This window comes from Trichophyton rubrum (assembly GCF_000151425.1).
Source record: "Trichophyton rubrum CBS 118892 genomic scaffold supercont2.3, whole genome shotgun sequence".
Taxonomy (NCBI): domain Eukaryota; kingdom Fungi; phylum Ascomycota; class Eurotiomycetes; order Onygenales; family Arthrodermataceae; genus Trichophyton; species Trichophyton rubrum.
The window spans coordinates 773,230-791,757 of record NW_003456426.1 but is presented as its reverse complement, the minus strand read 5'-3'; the positions used below and the strand labels follow the sequence as shown (position 1 = coordinate 791,757).

At 48.2% G+C, this 18,528-nt stretch overlaps 7 protein-coding genes across 7 annotated transcripts; 4 read left to right on the top strand and 3 right to left on the bottom strand.

Annotated features, from left to right (window-relative positions):
- Positions 1 to 150: 150 nt before the first annotated feature.
- TERG_03032 (uncharacterized protein) lies at positions 151 to 3,172 on the top strand (the record flags this gene model as incomplete). The annotated part of the gene is made up of 3 exons (XM_003235931.1): positions 151 to 282; positions 353 to 445; positions 521 to 3,172. 3 exons carry the CDS (start codon positions 151 to 153, stop codon positions 3,170 to 3,172), a joined length of 2,877 nt encoding a protein of 958 aa, XP_003235979.1.
- A 1,328-nt stretch (positions 3,173 to 4,500) lies between these two features.
- On the top strand, positions 4,501 to 6,100 carry TERG_03031 (uncharacterized protein; the record flags this gene model as incomplete). The annotated part of the gene is made up of 2 exons (XM_003235930.1): positions 4,501 to 4,617; positions 4,682 to 6,100. 2 exons carry the CDS (start codon positions 4,501 to 4,503, stop codon positions 6,098 to 6,100), a joined length of 1,536 nt encoding a protein of 511 aa, XP_003235978.1.
- A 134-nt stretch (positions 6,101 to 6,234) lies between these two features.
- On the bottom strand, positions 6,235 to 8,211 carry TERG_03030 (uncharacterized protein; the record flags this gene model as incomplete). The annotated part of the gene is made up of 1 exon (XM_003235929.1): positions 6,235 to 8,211. One exon carries the CDS (start codon positions 8,209 to 8,211, stop codon positions 6,235 to 6,237), a length of 1,977 nt encoding a protein of 658 aa, XP_003235977.1.
- Positions 8,212 to 9,902: 1,691 nt separating this feature from the next.
- On the bottom strand, positions 9,903 to 10,205 carry TERG_03028 (uncharacterized protein; the record flags this gene model as incomplete). The annotated part of the gene is made up of 1 exon (XM_003235927.2): positions 9,903 to 10,205. One exon carries the CDS (start codon positions 10,203 to 10,205, stop codon positions 9,903 to 9,905), a length of 303 nt encoding a protein of 100 aa, XP_003235975.1.
- Positions 10,206 to 10,855: 650 nt separating this feature from the next.
- On the top strand, positions 10,856 to 11,805 carry TERG_03027 (uncharacterized protein; the record flags this gene model as incomplete). Its single annotated transcript, XM_003235926.1, has 4 exons — positions 10,856 to 10,955; positions 11,036 to 11,208; positions 11,265 to 11,368; positions 11,433 to 11,805. The coding sequence occupies 4 exons, from the start codon at positions 10,856 to 10,858 to the stop codon at positions 11,803 to 11,805; spliced, it is 750 nt and encodes a 249-aa protein (XP_003235974.1).
- Positions 11,806 to 12,365: 560 nt separating this feature from the next.
- Positions 12,366 to 14,273, bottom strand: TERG_03026 (uncharacterized protein; the record flags this gene model as incomplete). Its single annotated transcript, XM_003235925.2, has 1 exon — positions 12,366 to 14,273. One exon carries the CDS (start codon positions 14,271 to 14,273, stop codon positions 12,366 to 12,368), a length of 1,908 nt encoding a protein of 635 aa, XP_003235973.2.
- Positions 14,274 to 15,654: 1,381 nt separating this feature from the next.
- Positions 15,655 to 18,357, top strand: TERG_03025 (uncharacterized protein; the record flags this gene model as incomplete). Its single annotated transcript, XM_003235924.2, has 1 exon — positions 15,655 to 18,357. The coding sequence occupies one exon, from the start codon at positions 15,655 to 15,657 to the stop codon at positions 18,355 to 18,357; it is 2,703 nt and encodes a 900-aa protein (XP_003235972.2).
- Positions 18,358 to 18,528: the final 171 nt, after the last annotated feature.

Here is an 18,528-nt window from a genome sequence, read left to right as displayed (position 1 = left end):
GCCTGTGATTCATCCCCTTCCAACGCCTTCTTTGCTCCCTCTGCTGGAAAGTAGATAGACATCGCTACTATCACTACTACGACGACGATAGTCATCCTCAGCCAAACACCACCAGTCAACAACGCCATCGTTCCGGAGAGGCTGTCGATAATGCATCAACGACCGCGGCCGTTACCCCGGCCGGCCTCGGAGGCTCCTAATCCTCCCATACCGGCAGACGGGAGACCGCTCTCAGACAAACAGGTCCAAGACCAGATCGCAAAGCTGAACCAGATCATCCAGGTATGTTGGTAGAACAGCAGAGCTAGAAGCTGGAGCGAGTGAAATATATGCTAATGGGTGTGTTGTGTAGAACTACCATACCAAGGCGGCGCTGATTATTCTTCATTCGAGGACCGTTCTACGGCCGATATACCGAGAGGGTGTTAAGAAAGTAAATAAATGGGTACTTATAGAGCCTCATCCTTTGGTCTTGTTATATGTCTATCTTTCTGTTGCTCTAGGATGCTAACTGCCGCAGTTCAACGTCGAGGTCGATGACACAGATACCCTGCGAGAAGATCTCACCCAATGGCGGAACTGTACCGCTACCGATAAACGGCCCGAGCCGCTCCTCATCGAGACCTTTCTCGACGGCTCTCAGCTTCAGAAGCATGAAGAACTCGTCATTTTAGATGACCATGGCAAGCGATGGGATGTCTTTGACGCTCTCTCCGATACCCCTGGAGGGCCACCGGAGAAAAAACGCGGCACAAGAAATGAGGTCATTTTAGAAAGATGGGTTATCGAGTTGGGCCCTTCCAGCTCTTCTAGTCTACCAGGAGACATGACGCATATCTTACCAACAACATACAAGAAGTGCATCATTACATTTCGCTCCTTGTTCGCTTACTCCAAATTACTGCCTGCTTGGAAGTTCACTAAGCGCCAGTCGAAGGTTGCCTCCCATCCAGCTTTACGGCTACAGCATCGCATAATACCAGCAAGCAAAAGCCAGTACGGCAGCCGTTCGGATCCCCTAGCCATACCTCTGTGCGGCAGCTCAAGCGATGAACCGGAGACCTACTCCTTCGGTGTCACTGAATCTCCGGCAGGACCACTTTCGATTCGTGTGACTTATCGGATTAACTGTGAATTTCGTGTCGATGACGCTGAGTCCATGTTCAGCTCGCGCTTTATGGGGGTTGATGATGATCTATTTCGTCCCTCCTTGCCATCGGCGAATGGCCGTGAAGAGCAAGCTCGAGCCCAAAACGTAGATATCGGCTCGTTGCCGGCAAAGTATAGGGCCTCGAACAATCCGGATCTCAGCCAAGCATATGGCAGCATGTCGACCTTCCATCGTGCCGATCCAAGCATCAAGGGAAGTCCCATATCTGCCCTCCGTGCAGCTAGGGATTTAGCTGGTGGCTCGCCTTCTTCTCCAACACAGATGCCTTCACCCAAGCTTGGTCATGCACGGGTTGCTTCACTTTCTGGAGAAGATGGACATTCACTACAACGCAGGCCGTCAATCTCCTACCAACCATTTAAGGCACCACCACTCTCAGCTTCTCCTGGCCCCGGCGCTCCTCGTAGCCCATCAACCAGGGAACCCTCAAATATAAGCGTCAACCCAACCCAGAATGTCCTAGGGGCCGCTCCATCTCCCAGGAGAATACCGAACCCATCCACCCGCCCTCTCTCAGCGCACGTTTTGCCCGAGCAGGCTGTCTTCTCCTCAATGTCCGCTTCTCCAAAACAAGCTCCTATCTCAAAGTATAGCAGCTCGTTCAGCCACAGGCGTGGCCGCCTCTCTACCGGCGGAGGAAGCAAGACCGAAGAAGATAATAACTCAAGTGGGAAAGCAAGCATTAGTTCATCGTCAGCAATGGCAACAGGACAGCGAGATTCGACCTCTGGTGTTTTCCCTGTGGTCGATACTGATGAAGACAACATCTCCGAGTTTCTCAAGATGCTGGACCAGCGGAAGGATTTGTTATCCAACGGTCCTGATGGTTCGACTTTCGATCCAGCATCGAGCAGAAGGACTACCACAGCAACATTACTTAGGTTCCAGAAGATGAAGGACGCGAATACTGCCTTGTCAGATTCTATGACTACGTCTCTCTTACTACATCGGTCAACTGCCTCCTCATCTAGCAAACACCTTCCTCCAGCCGCAACAAGCAACCCGACAACCACGGCCGCAGCAAACTCGCTACCTAGCGGCGTCTCAGGTTCCATATCATCTTCTCCGGGCAAAGCTATCTCCCCACATACACCCCATACCCCAGCTGTTCCATCTAGGCTGAGCTCAAACAGCGTGATCGAGTATCCCAGTCCCGACGAACCGGGCCATATAATCACCACAAATACCCGCTCTCGTCGCGTTCCTCGTCATGAGTCTCCTCTGGGAGAAACCTCTGAGCCTGACCAAGAATCGGAATCAGGACCACAATCCCAAACAACCACTACGGCCAATGCGATTGACATACCGCTGCCTGCCTCTCCACATAACCGACATCACCGGGGAGCATTCATTTCTAGTTTCCGCCGCTCCAGTTCTGCTGCTCAGCGTCGAACTAGCACAGCAAACTCAAACAACACCGCGACAGGAGACGAAGATGTTCCTGACTTCTTGCCATTCCCGACAACTACCAGAAGTATCAGTTTAGGAGCGCAAGACAGATCCCCGCCATCTATTAGCGAGTTGCTGCAGTCTGCTAGTCCAGACGCAGAAAACCACCCTGCAGTCTCATCCCCGGTTGACAGACGCCAAACGGAAAGTCCTCAGGCTCTTGATGCAGAGAATACAAAAGAGAGAACAGCATTGCCTTACCAGCCCCGCGTTTCTCTTCAACCACATGGCCGAGAACCGCAAGTGCATCCTTCACATACACATGCACGACGAGCCAGCGCACGAAGGTTCAGCACCGCCCGTTCACCATGGAGCAATGCAAACCCTTCATCGAGTCCCAATCCTCACAGTAATGGAATTTTGGACGAAGACGAGCCACTATTATTCACTATGTCGGATTTCGGAGCGGGAATCAGTCACCGCACAACTACCCATGAATCAAGACGGGACCACGACAGACGTCGAGATCGCGAGAATAATCGAGAAAGTGATGGTGGCGGCGGCTCTGGTTCTGGTGGTGGGAATCCCTGCTCTTTTCATCCTTGGGATTAATTTGGTTCTTTTTTATTTCTCTATACCCATCTCCCCCGTTCTACACTCCGTTGCACATGGCGGTTTAAGTGGTTCTAGTTCCACGTTGATATGTGATCATGTTCTTGCCCCATTCTTATTCATGTTCTGACGGAGAGTCTTGTCTTCTTGTTCAGGTCCACAGTGGTTTTTGTGGTTGGACGCTGGCGGTGTCCCTGCCATATTGCCCATGCCCAAGCCCATTTACATCCACATACCCAAGCCCACACAGATAGCACTAGCTGCTGTCTCCGTGTTAGCCCTCTTACTCGTCACCATCTCGCTGCCTCTATACATCATGCTCGCCTCATTTGCCGCTTTCAGTGGTAATGCTCACTCGTCCTCACTCCCTCCCCCTACCATAAGGATGCAGACCACTTGTGATTAAGTTGGTTTCTCATCTCCATTCATGCCCTCAGCAGCCGTTTTTGTTTATTTTATCCTTTGCATTGCCTTCATAGCTGTTTGTCGGGTACATTGGTACTACGTGGCGTGGTGCCTTTGACAGGTTTGGTCCTCTAATCCCCTATTAACCCTGCCTTTCTTATTATTTCGCACATCATCTACCAACATATTTCTTTTATTTTCTTTTTTGTTTTTCTTTTGGAAAGAACCATGCCATATATCTCACATCTATTTTGTTCAAATAAAGGACGGCAGCCTCTTTCTTTATTTCTTTTCCTTGAACTACAGTTTGGCACATTGGTTTGTTAGTTGGATTGGTATCGATTGTCTGTTTTGTTATTTTGGTTATTGAGTTGTTTAAATAGTTACCGTGGTTCACCGGCCGGTTGATTGGGCTTCGGTTCGGCTTCGGGCGTTGGTGCTGTTGTCTTTTTGTCTTCCTTCGTTTTTATCATAGACGTCACGATTCGATTCGACTTCATAACACATATTAGGCTGCTAGGGCAAAGAGAATGGACATATAGGGATAAATGGGATCAGGTACTATGTGATATATTTAGCACGCACTGTGTATAACGAGATCTCCATAGTAGCATAATATCTGAGTTTTTTATTATTATGTTAGTTAACCTGCCCTTCGCCAACGTTGATAACTAATGGCTATGAGAGGGTTTCTGGTTTTTCGAACAAGAAATTAGAAGTTTTCAATCCGCCTGCTAGTCTAAACTGACTTTCAACATCATGCAAAGAGCAAAATTCTTCAGCCAGGTTCTATTTTGATTGGTGATCCTTCATGAAGGCTTGACAATTATTGAGACGTGAAATACGGGGTAGTTGCCAGTTCATTCTGGCCGCTGCGATGGACAATCAAGTGCATTCTTTAACACTTGACGTCACCAGCAGATATGAGATTTTTCGGTCAGAAACTAGCGACTGGCCTCGTCGGGCTTGCTGTCTTCTCGGCTGATGTCCTGGCGACTCAGGTCCAACTCAGTGCAATATCAGATTATTGCGTCCAGGCAGTATGTCTTTCTACGGCAATAATGCTGTTTCTTGTAATATCAGTTAACTAAAAACTTCAAACAGTGCAAAGCTTTGACGAGCAAGTTTGCAGACCAGGTCAATCTGCCGAATACCACCGTCTATGACGAGGAAAAGACGCAGTTCTGGTCTTCTCAGCAATCGGAAACATCTCCAGCATGTTTCTTCCGTCCTAAAAAATCACAGGATGTCGCTGCTGCTATCAAAATCTGCCGCCGTACCGGGTGCCCCTTTGCAGCAAAATCAGGGGGCCATGCTGCTATGGCTGGTGCTTCAAATATTGCCGGTGGTCTTACCATCGACTTTTCCTCCCTAAAGAGCATTATTGTGAGCAAAGATAGACGTACTGTCTCTCTAGGTACAGGGAACACTTGGCTCAACGTCTACTCGCAGCTCCAGAAAGAAGACCTGGCGGTTGTTGGCGGGAGGGTGGCTGATATTGGTGTTGGCGGCCTGACACTTGGAGGAGGCATCTCTTTCTTCAGCAACCTATATGGATGGGCAGCAGACAATGTTCAGAGTTTCGAAGTTGTCATGGCTTCTGGCGATATTGTTCATGCAAGCTCCCATCAACATACTGATCTATATTGGGCTCTCCGAGGGGGTGGCAACAACTTCGGCCTGGTCACTAAGTTCGAGGTCTTTTCATACCCTTTAAGACAGGGAGAGATGTGGGGAGGGAATTTGGTATACCCGGGGGCTCAGAATGCGAGCATGTTCCGGCATTTGGCGGAATATACCAGATACGGTGCAGAACGGGATCCCAAGTCCGCGTTGATAATGAATGTTGTATACGTCCAACAGTTCGATCAGTATATTTGCGTAGCACAAGTGGAATATGCTGAGCCTATGAAGGACAACCACACCCATCCTGCGGTCTTTGATGGGATATTTGCTGAACCAGGCCGGGTGATGGACACAGTAAAGTCTTCTACACTGGCACAGATTGCAACGGATTTCAATGATGCCAATCCCAATGGCCTGAGGGAGAGTTACTGGACAGCAACGATTGAGGCCGATGCGGAGCTTCTCTCAGACCTCCTAGAACTTTGGGTTAAGGCTATCGACCCTCTACGAAAGAAAGTCAAGGGGTATCTACCGGTATATTCACTGGAACCGATTGGCACCCCAATGCTCAAACCAATGGCCAGACGGGGCGGTAATGCGTTAGGTCTAGATGATACAAATCCCATTATCATCATGAATCCCAGCGCTAGATGGGAGAACACAGAAGACGATAAGGTTGTCGTCGACGCATATGTTGACTGGCTTGAGAAAGCAAAAGCAAAGGCTGAGGAACGGGGACTCTGGAGCGACTTTGTTTATATGAATTATGCGAGTGTCAAGCAAGATCCTATTCGAAGCTACGGAAAGGCCAATATTGAACGGCTTCACAATGTGGCTAAGAAATATGATCCCGAAGGCGTCTTTCAACATCTGCAGCCTGGGTACTTTAAACTCTGAGCGCGATGGTACTCTAAGAACACTTTTTTATTCTTGATAATATCTAGATACATGGATAATTTTGGCTCTGGTAAGTATATTTGTTCGGCGGCACAGTACCCGGTATATGACATACATTTTCTTTCCCATAAGAACTACAAGGCACGAGCTGCCTGCAACCATTGCTCGATGCCAAAGAGAGCTCTGCGTGGTAGGTCCTTGTACTTATTCTGATCATACGTGTCCAAAATATTCTGACGCAGACGCTTGGCCCTGATGATGGCAATTTTCTTTGGCTGCTGTGCGTTTTCTTTCTTCATAAAATTGCCGACCTCCTTTTCAAGGTTTGCACGCTTTTGGCGTAATTCCTCACCATCAGCCTCCTCGGCAACACAGAGCTTGCATTGGCATTTAAAGCCCCATGTTCGCTCAATAGTTGCTACCCTGGTGCTATAATCACTGTTATCATCGTAGCAATGAGTGAGTTCCTCACCAGCTAGAATTCGACGAGTAGCACGCAGGATAATCAGGTCACCGATAAAGTCTTTCTTAGTATTTGCGACACAGGAATGGTTTATGTATGATGCCCGAGACCAGAGGCCGGTACTAGCGTTGGTGACATCTTCATTTTCGGTCTGTTGGCCAGGTCCAAAGGCGTTGCGCTGGACAATATCATGTAATTGGAAAGTATCCAGGACGGGTTGACCGTCAATTTCGCGAAGCTTGTTACCGAGCCCTTCATACTCTCCACAGAGGGCCAACACGCGTTCCACTTGGGAAGGGTTGTTCATTAGTTTTTGTACTATGGCTTTGTGTAGACCAGACGGGAATACTCTGATTTTAGCATTGTCTCGCATATCAATGGTCAGACACGACATTGCCTCCGGGTCGTGGCTCCAGACGACGCAGAACGCTTTCTCGTACATGATTGTTTCGTTAGGTTCTATATCACGCGTGGCAAAAAGCCCACGTCCGGCTCCAGGGCTTTCCTTGATTTCAGTGAATCCATAGTAGCTTGCGACATCGGCTCGGCCCTGCAATTTTGAAAGGCTGGATGCCACTTTTTGTAGATCATATGTGCCTGATTCCTTCTCTTGGGAACGCAGTTTTATTCTTTTCAGGTTAATCTTGACCAGTCTATCGTCCGGCTGGAGTTTCTCTTGTTCCTCAAAGAAGCCTTTGGCTGCCTGAAAATCACCAAGGCTGTAGGCTGCACTGCCAGCACGGGAATACGCCTTTGCATCAAGGGCCTTCTGTTCCTCTTCAGTTCCATGAGTGAGAGAGGCGAATGCGTCAGATATCGCCTCGTCGTAACGTTGCAGGAGAAGGTTGACGTAAGAACGGTTTCGATAGATATCCTTACGCAGTGTGCTATCATCGTCTTTTGGAATTGATTTTAAACCATCAGAGTAGCAGGCGTGGGCCCTCCAGTATGCTTTCTTCCCAAGAGCAGCATTTCCTTCTTCCTTACACTGGGTGGCTGATTTAGAGGCAGTGGATGCCGAGTCCTTGTTGCCTGTGTTATTCCTCCACGAGGATGGGTTGTCACTGTAAGTGGTAATGATCATATCCGAGGGGTGGTCGACGCGAATCACAGATTCATGATTGGTATTAAGGGTATAATAAGGCTCCTTAATGAAGAACGCTGAGGCGGAGTCTAATATATCTTCTCCATTTCTTGTGTTGTGGAGGGATAGCTCAAGCCTGTCTGCATCATCCGAGCCTGCTTCCTGCACGATAGTCCAGCTAGACGACCTTAGCTTGACCACTGGGGAGATACGGCGGAGAGAGAGCACTCGGCCGCGATGGTGCGTTTCCATACGAAGGTCTGATAACTTGATGGGCTCTAGATCCGCCAGGCTGGTTGTGCAGGGCAGATATTGACAGCCAACCGCATATGCTGGCACGGTATCCTCGCTCTTGTCCTTTGGCAGTGTACCCAAATCTAACGCTGCCGCTGCAAAGTCATCCATCACGGACTTACCAACGGCTTGCTGGACCAGGGCCTTCGTGTCATGGGCCTCTCGAGGCTGGCCAGCCTGCCCCTGGCGTTTCCGGACATGTTCCTGGGCTGTCTTTTGTATCCGCTCGGTCTCCGCCGGCGTCATGAAAAGAGTAGCGCGGGACGCCATGGCTGGTTGGGATTGGCTGTGCCCTTAAATAAAGTCCTGATATATGGCCAAGCTTGCAGTTACTCGGGCTGTCGCCCTGCCAGATTTTTCTATAGTGAAGCAGTCGCCGCGGGACGGCTGATATGGTTACTCGCCCTGCGTTGGTTGGTTTGCTTGTTGTCTTGAGGAACCGCAACAGCAACTGTTGGAATTTATCTAGTTGTGTGATCATATGAGGCTTGGCATCCCGCGCGACTCCGCTAGCTAGCAAAAGGTTTTGCCTTGGAAATGAAACAGGTATAAAACAGGAGAGATGAATAGAGAAAGTAATGTCTTGTTATACGGTTGTTTATAGCTCGATCAATAGGATAGTCATTGACCATGGTAGTTCAATGGGTGACACATCATCACTATGCATGTCAATAAGGCGGCAACAACAATGAAACAAACGGTAATCATACTATCTACTACTCGGAGCCAACGCAGTGAGCCGAAGGTTGCACCGAAGCTCAGTAATCTAAGTATATAAACGGACCTCCTTCGTGTGGCTCGAGATGGTTGGGATTGAAAATCTCAGGCACGAGGTTAAGCACCAACTCCCAGATACTCATACTCATCAAGCATGATTTCACACTTGTCTATGGGCAATCCTAGTGTACAGCCAGCATAGAGGATACTCGACATTCTCACCCACTCGGGGGTTCCATAAATGAAGGTCTTCACATTGGAATTCTGCAGAACGGACCCTTTGTACTGAGAACAACGGGAACATAGATTCCATATCCCAAAGGGCGTAGGCTTGGCAGCTAACAATTAGCCATTAGGTACGGATGAACGACTTTTCCTGGCCTGGGGAGGTTCAAATCGGAGAAATAGACTGATACTCCCGATCTCCCATAAAGCACTATTGGTTCGGCCGGAGGAAACGTACCGGCCGTGGATACAGTGCTCCTCACCACCACCCAGGATATATGGGGTATGCCCTGGGCTGTTAGGATGCTAAGACATCTTCAGTAACTCGGGTAGAGTTATATGTCGAAGTCCTTGATATCCTCATTCTCACTCGGGAATCCAGATCCGGTGGGCTGTAGGTTAGCTCCAACATTTCGAGGTATATCAGGGACAACTTAAGCACAGCTACTACTGTACTCCGAGCGCCCCCGGATTATCAAGCTGCTGTTTCCTTGCTGGACGGCTGAAATTATTCGTGTCTTCTCTCTGCTTTCGCTCTTTTGTTCGTCTTTTTGATGTTGTTTTTGCTCTGATTTTCCCTTTTTTCCCCCCCCTCTCTTTTAACTTTCTTTCTTACGTCATCATACCATTTATTAGTCATCAAAATAAGCTTAGTAATCCGTTCGACCGAAAGCGGCAGTCGGAACGTTCGAGGTCGAAATCTCGATATATCAAAGAGAGACTCGAAAAAAGAAGACGTCAAGTCGCGAGAAACGGACAAAACGTGGAGGCCGCCGGCCTGCCTCCTACTGTCTCCCCGAGATGCTGACCAAGTCGGTCGTAACGTGTCCTCGGACGGTCGGTCGTTGTCTGCGACCGAGGGCGACAAGCGCAAGGGGAGACGCTAGTTTGCTTCGTCAGTTCATTGTCATCTTGTCATCCTTCTTAACATCCCAGCAACCAGCTGCAGGTTATTTGCTCCTGTATGAGCTCCCTTGCGTGGAAATCGGAAATCGTCGTTCCGGCTTGGCTGGGTTCCCTTAGCTGGTCCTGATAATTCTTGTAGTATCCAGCTGGCCTGAAAATGATATCCAAATGAACCCTGGACCCGGTGTACCCTGGCTATCCCGTACAAGTATCTCCTGGGTACAACTTTGGCTCTCCAAATACTTTTTTTGGCCCTCTGCTGGAGGTCTTCTGGGGCCATGCATCATCTGCATGTCCACCAATCGCAGTGTTCCACAGGATGCAGATCCGTGAAGCTCGATCTCCGAGTCGCAGAGTGGCTCAAGGCTGAAGACTTCTCGAGCAGATGGTCCTCTCAGCCTTTCACTTACAGTCATAGAAAGTCCGATCAATGATCCTCTTTTCTTCGCAGTTTAAAGAACACAGTAATCTGCAAAGCGCGGAATACAGAGCACATACTTCATTTTCTGTGAGACAAGCTTCGCGCTACACTGCGCCAGGCAGTTAGCTGCGGGGTGGCTCTGTCCCTGAGGACCGAACTTTATCCTCTCATGCGAACAGCCGCAGGCGGGCTATTCGCGCTATCCCCGGGCCGCCATATAACTCCGTAGCCCCTGCTTGTGGGCTGAGGGGAGGCCGGTATTGAAGGTCAATAAGGCCGCCGGGGTCGGAGATAGCGAGTATCAAAGAACATCCCGGGCCGTCTGTCCACTCTGAAAATCGTATCTGATGCTTTCATCAAACGGGATGTCGGCACCTTACAGCCCGCCTGTCGACCCTGTGAAGCGTTCGTGAGGGAGCTCAAGGATTCTCACCCTTGGCCAATAAGGCGGGCCTGCAAACGAATGCGTGGGGTACATGATGCGAATAAGAAATGCTGTAGAAGACTTGAGGTATAAATGCGACGCAGTTGGCCTGTTCTGTTCTGCGCTCGTCTATCTACCACATCTTCTTAAATCGAGTATCCAGCGTTGAATCCTCTACCATTCCTACCGCAGCTACACGAAACATTTATTGTCTATCAAGTATGGAGAACCCAGTCATCACTGATATTGACAGGCGAACCTGTACCCGCGTGGTCCCTATGAAAGTGATATGCGCGGGGATGCCTCGTACCGGAACACTCTGTATGTTGTTGGCTCTGCTGCCCATCACCAGATCACCCTCATCCACCCAGGCTATAGTGTTGTACTGATCTATCCACCAGCTCTTAGGACAGCCCTGAAAATACTCGGTTTCGAAGACACATACCATATGGTTTCCTGTGCCGTAGAGAACCAAAGGGATTGCGAAATGTGGATCGATGCTGCTCGTGCGAAATTTGAAGGCGTCGGCAGCTTTGAAAAGAAGGATTGGGACGCTCTACTGGGTCATTGCCAGGTATGATGCCAGATAATAACAGACTTCCCGGAAACGGAAAGCTTACTTGCCTCAAGGCTACAACTGACGCTCCCGGTTGCGTCTTTATTCCTGAACTCGTGGCGGCTTACCCGGACGCTAAGGTTGTGTTAAACAAGAGAGACGTTGATAAATGGTACAAGTAAGTACCGCCCTGCAGTATACACTACAATATGCCCATGTTTCAATTTCTGACTCTTATTAAGTTCTGTTCTCGACACTATTCACAAGGCCCATATTGCCAACAGGGAGCTGGGTATCCAAGGGAAGCGAGTGGAGATGCTCAATCTACTATGGGGCAATTTGTTTCACGGCGATTTCCGCAAGAATGGAAAGGAGGTCTGGGAACAGCACTACCAGATGGTCCGTGACTTAGTTCCAGCGGACAACTTACTCGAGTTCGAGGCGAAGGATGGATGGGAGCCTCTCTGCAAGTTCCTGGGCGTGCCTGTCCCTGATGTTCCTTACCCGAGGGTGAACGATACAAGTAACTTCTGGGAGAGGTATGAGAATGGAACCGGCGCAAGCTTGGAGAAAGTCAACGAGATTGTAGCCAAGGTAGAGTGCAGCCGTGCTTAGAGTGATTGATCAGTCTTCCCCCCGGGGTAGGAGTTCCAATAATAGATGTAGTGATGCCTTTCATTATATATGTTGTCATAATTTTAGTAATACATAGATGTAGCAGCTCTAGGGTTGTACAAAATAGACGAGACTTGAGCATCTCATTGGAGGCTATCAAAGCCCGATGGAACCTTAAGGCCGGATATGTCTTCTTCCTGCTTGCTCTCACTGGAGCTGCGTCGCAGGTCAGATAGCAACCGGCCGTAGAGGTTCGGTTTACTAGGCTCATTAACTCCCAGCCTAACCATCAATAATTACCAGCATTTGCCAGTCGACTTTGTTTCTATTCACGGGTCACTTGAGGCATTCAGGGATATGCAAATTAGCCAATTGACCGAAACATGTCGCATTTGAGTATCACGTTAGGTCTGATGTCGGTTCCGGTTGGCTACATAGAGCCGTAGACTCGTTTGTAAATGCCATGCAGGTACCAAGAGAGGGCGAGGCAGGCATTATCCGTATCTTTCTATACCGGGTTTCCTAGCAGATATTGTACGGGTATATAAGCAACGCTACTCTTACATGTTTCTGAATGTATTTCCGGAGGCACTTCTGCGGTCTTTCTTCCGGTAGCTCGTCCGATCAATATTGTCGGCCACTGGTCTAGACTTGGATTTCGGCTGAGGTGCAAAAGTGACAGTTTTCTCCCCCCCTGATCGCGCTACTGAAGGGCGCTCCTTGGTTTGGTGCTTACGAACTCTGGACTCAAATGAACGATCGTGCGTGCGTGAGGCCTTAGACGATGAGGTCACTTGCATCTGAGGCTGTCTGGGTTTGCCTCGCCTATAAGAAGCAGTAGATATCTGATTAGAAGACGGCTCCCGTGTCGGTCGTGGACCTTCATCTTCCGAAGACGAGTTATCTGAGCTTGAAGCTGGTACTTCATCAATAGCTTCCTCCTCAACAGCTGTCAATCCTCTCTCGGGCTTAGGGGTAGCCACAGGAGCATTGCCCGAGTGAGTGAGAAGGTATTCTCTCGAGTTCTCGTCAATCGCGAAGTCTTGATCATCGAACAGTTTGCTGAAACGTGAATCACCAAGTAAGCCGCCAGTGCTTGATTCAGCAGGGCCGGTACCATTCTCTTCCTTCTTGGCATTATCATCTCCTCCTTGCGCCAATACCCTCCGGGCCTGAAGCCGTTCTCTTTTCTCTTCCTTCTCAAGTAGTCTCTCTGCAAGCTTTCGGTTAACCTTGGCTGCAACCTTCTTCTTTCCACGAACACGGCTCTCTCTCTCTTTATCAATCTTCTCTTTGATTTTCCTCTCCCTTTCTTCTTCCCATATGAACGGGTTGGCGATAAGTCGTGCCTCTTCATACAATCGTTGGGCAACGAAGTAACCATGCATGTACGGACGTAGTAATGTAGTGGTTCCAATGAGATGGTCCAAGTTCAAAGTACGCAACTGAGGAACAGTGAGGAACTTGTAATTATCATAAACAGAGCCTGACTGGCCGGTAGCAAACGCATGAGGGTCGTTAGGGTCATCCGCCATTTCTTCAACGAGGTTGTCCAGGAATGCGCACCACTTTGGTGCAGGCCCCAATTGTGGAATGAAGAATGAGTGTTGCTGCCTTCCTTCATTGGCCGTTAGTAGCATACCACTATCTTTGCACCAGGCTACACTGTTAATGTCAACAGCTGGTTCCACAGACGTCCACGGAGTACCATCCCGTTGATCCCATATTTTGATAATGCGCTTATCGGCTGACATAATTTTCGGGTCACTTGTCTGCTCGCGAGTGGAGATAGATGAAGTAAGGAAGGTTAATGTGTGGATGGGGTAGCCGTAGCCTTGGTCCTTTTCGAGAATGGGAATTGGGGATCGAAGATCGTATAAATGAATCAGGCCTTTAGACGATCCTGTGGCAAGAGTAAGCCCCGATCTGTTGAACTCTAGAGCGGTGATTTCTGATTTTTCGTTTGTATAAGATGGAAGAATAGCCGCTCTGGCTTTTGCGCGAGGATCCCAGAGCTCCACAGTTCCAATTGACGTTCCGAAAGCAAGCAGATTGTGACTTTCCTCAGCTACTGCTCCGGTGTTAACGCTTCCCGTGTGTATGCCACCTTGAAGGGCTCCTCCACCAAGAGAGGTGAAATCATCACCTCCAACCTCAACTTCATAGCTGCGCATATACCTACCCTGCTCCAGGTTTAACCGAAACACTTCTCCCATGCCATTCTCATTGACTCCAACAGCGGGCGTGAGCGCTTCTGCGGATTGTCTATCGTACACCAAATCCCTGCCGTATCGAGGCAGACGGGTAGTGTAATGGCATCCGGAAGGCGTATGGAATTCCAGGGACCGATCTGATTGTAAATGAAGTGATTTTGAATAATCTGATGATAGGAGCAAGAATGTCGTATTTAAGGATATTGTATGGCGGGCATACGATAGAGATAAATGTGGTAGGTAATGTACATGCATTTGGGGCTTGTAGGTACCTGTGTTTCGTTTCCAATTAGAAATCTATCTGCTCATTGGAGACACTCGACAATACTGACCTGTGGACATCACCCACTGTCCATCCTCACTAACCCGAATACACTGACTTGCTTCTTCAAACTCGAAATCTTGCAGCAGTTCCACTCGGTTCGAATACTCTGCGTCTGCTTTCAAGCTTCGCTTCCGTCTTCTGGCTAGCCATTCTGGAAGAGGCCTGGCAGTAGACGAGCCAGATATCGTGTACACTGGCACCGCCGAATGGTTGGAAAGCTTCATTCTCGCTTAACACCCTGCTGATCCCTTTTCACGGCCCTTTTGCTTCCTCTTCGTCCTGTTGAATATCCAAAAATTTCCTCGAACAAAAAAAAGGTTATTTTTATCTCAAAACTTTAATCTACCTGGCACCTGTGCAAGCTTTACATCACGTGGAGAAATTCATCTTATATAAGCGCAACCTTAATTGGAGGTCAAATCAAAACGTTTTCGAACGCGCGAAGATGAAGGTGATGATATCAAACCCAACTCCTGGTGTTCATGGCTTGTCTCGTCCTCTAGTCATCTTCACTATTGATACCAGATTCTGTGCGGATGAACTACTATTCTTTATGTGACTTTCCACCTTTAAAAGTGTGACGGGATGCCCTAGGTGGCCTCTCATACCTGGAGGCTTCGAGACATCCAGTCACATTTATTGTCATATTATTACTGGATCTTGCCCTTAGAGATGCTGCCACGGGGGTTTTGGGCATATTTCTCTTCTGTTCTTTTACTTTCAATGGCGAAAAGTTATCTCTGCACAGAAATTTTTAGCAATCATGGAGTTTCCAATCGGAGCGGAAACCAACGGTCGAGTCTTTGTATGTCCATCTCTACAACAGCGGGCTATCTTGATGCAGTTAACACTAACGGCTAACCAGGATGAACTCTCGACCTGTCACTGGAAAGTTTATGGAGTTGATTCCAACGGGAGTGGTCTTGGAACCTCTGGGTCTTCCGTTAATCAGCTCTTTAAGAAAATCCAAATGTGTGCATTAACACTACGAGAGGCTGGGTGTCTTACGTGTCCGTCTTCTGATGGAGCTGGAATCTGGGTGTTCTCACTTGATGCTGAGTTTTCTAGACTAAAATCATTTGCATCAAATCAGCGCAAGGATTCAGAAGACCTAATTGTTGGACAAGTGCCAATATACGGTACGCTACTCTTAAGTAATTATACAGGGATAATTACTGACTAGGATTTATAGAATATTGTGGAGGAACTACGTCTATAGCTGAACTTGCTCAAAAGCTACTATCCAAATCCTCAGAAAACACCCGAAATTCTAGTTTGGCTGAGAATCTATCGAGCAGAAATAAGCTAGAGATGCCCGCATCCTTGGAACTAACGCATTCGTCTCTATATGCGTCGTTCATTAACTCAATAGCTTGGTCACTGTCGCTTCATTTGACTAAGCGTCATGGGGCTATACCCCTCGGGAAACGGACCTTCTTCACAGCCGCAGATTCTGACATGTCCCCTGGCGGTACTTCTACCTCCGTTATTTCAACACTGGATATTGAATTGTCCCAAAGTGGCAAGGTGGTCATATCTCTTCGATCCAGATCCCAACCTGGAATAAGCCAACTTTCAGAAGGCCTTGGGGTCAGTAGCATTGGTGAATTACGATTGCATGACAATATATGGCTTGCTCCCGCAGGAACAATAGCAAGGTATATAGGTATAGGGGGTAGTGAATATGCGCTTGGTACCGGCAACTCATATCACTCCAACAACATGCATAGTTCAAGGAACGGGTTCTCTAGCGAGGGTCAGGATCCATGGAAATTGGCGGTTTGCTCTTGGCTTGAGAGAACAGGAGTTCCTATAGAGATATCAGATAACATGAGATGGGTACAGGTTGAAGTGGTGACCCGTCATCAAAGGTTAGGCCAGGGTAAGGCTACTGGTACCCGAAGAATTTACTGGCCAGCACAGTTATGTTTCAAAAAAGCCCGTTTCCCCACTAGCTCTCCAATTCAAGGAGCTGAGACTTTATCCCGCGACAGTCTGGGACCTCTACAGTACGCTCGCCAGTGGTTAAAATGCTCTGTACCTAGAGACGAGGTTTTATCACGGAATGCTCCATCAGATGTAGCTCAGCACCCCGAGCAACACCCTCGAAGCGAAACACTGGCATCACCCGATGGAATTGATATCCCAAACACAACTGAGAGCATGGCAAGAGCATTTTTATGTCCAGATTTCCATCCAGCTACGGTATATCCAACTCCTCCAGGAGGTACATTAGGTTTCGGGCAACTTTCTTCCGATCACTCCGGCGGGCAGTACCCTCTTGAACTATCCCATATTTCTAGGGAGGAACCTGATGCTAACATAACCGAATCCTTAAATCCTAATACCCGAAATTTGCTAGAAGCAACATCTCCTGGGCTCGGTACCGGTACTGGGATGTATGACACGGCCGATGATGACTTATTCGAAGAGATGGATGACAATTTTGATAACAAAGGAATTACCGAGGCAGATTTCAATTTTTTTGACGAACCTGGGCTCTCTGACACCAACCTGGACGTTGATTCCGGGAACCCAAGCCATAATTTCGTCATATCAGACCACCCCACGGCAGAATCAAAGCCAGATCTGGAGATGAGTGAGTCACTAGCCTCATTAGAACCAGTTCCGCCTACCGAGTCCCACGGAATGGAAACTCCAATGTTAGACAATCTTGTGGAAGAAGGCGCAAATCAAGGACAAAGTGAAATTAAAAGCAGCCAACCCACGGCTAGAGCGGCAGACACAGATAGGAATACGGAACGTCCAATAAGCCCACCACTAAGCCCATCAGGAGTAAAACGTATTTTATTTTCGAGCCCGAAAGGGAGTTCAGAGAAGCCTAAAAACACGATTAACTCCGCCACAAAACTTCCAGTAGAAGCAAGCAATCAATCAGGGCAACATAAAGGTCGTTATGATGCAGTATCGTTCCGGCATGGGCTTGACTTCTCCGACAGAAAATATGGGATTGATGGTAGATTCTGGTTCCTCCCCGATCATAAAACCTTCAATTACAATGCGGATTCACATACGACGAAAATACCCATGGTTAATGATTCGTCAGCACCAGTCTATAAGTTAGGGCAGCATGTATACCCTCGTAAGATTAATGAACGCTTGGATGGCGCAGACAGCGAACGATGCTCGTCTTCTACCTCCTCTACGTCCTCTGTTTCAGGGGATCACTATGAACAGGCTGGGTTCAATAAGATGCGCCCCGTTGATCCCATCGATAACAGGTTAAGGAGGGGAGATTTGGAGGAAATCTTCTCAGTTAGTTCTTCTCTACAAAGTCCTGGATTTAATGTTAGAAAGCGTTATTCAACACACTCTGATTTGGAAGAGGATGTGCTATTAGCTGGGCTTATCTACCCAGCTACTGATTGGTTATTGTCAAAATACTTTACAGCGTTCGAACCCAGCATTCGCTCAGCTCTCTGCGGTCGAGATGAGACGCTCCATGTGGCACAGCTTTTGGTCGACCAAATTACTCAATCTACTTTGACGCATAAAACGGAGATCGCCTACGAGGAGAATGAGAAAGATATTTGGCAGGCGTCAATAGATGACATCAACGCACTGGGCCAATCTCGTAGGCCCAGCCTTAAGAGTTATGCATCAATAAGTGACATTGGACCCAGCCAGCAAATTAAGGATACCACGGGCGGCGCCATCGTTAATTTAAGGCCACCTCATATGCACATTAGGCGTGGAAATTGCTCTCTCGAAGTCCTACCAACCGCTATATCCTTTTGGGAAACATTCGGCCTTGAACCTCTCAAGGGCAAGAAGGATATCATTTCCTATTGCCTACACCCTGTGTCTATGCAAGAGAGCGCCAATGCCTTTCTTGATAGGCTGGGTTTAACATACTTGGGTGCCAATCTTGGTACATTCGCCCGTCATGGTAGCGCAAAGGGTTTGGTTCCATGGTCCCTGAGTCAGGATAAGCTAGACTATACATCAATTATGCGGAGGTTACAGCATATCTGTGAATCTTTAGGTACGTGATAGATAAACCTTCCCAAATTTCCATTAATATTAACACTCGAAATAGGAATTGCGCTGTCAAATCTATCGATGAACAACAAAACTGTCGTTGTGTACATCGTTAATCCTTTCAAGATAGGTGCAGCGATGGTTGATATATGTGTAGCTTTCTTACGCCTCTTTCGTAAATAT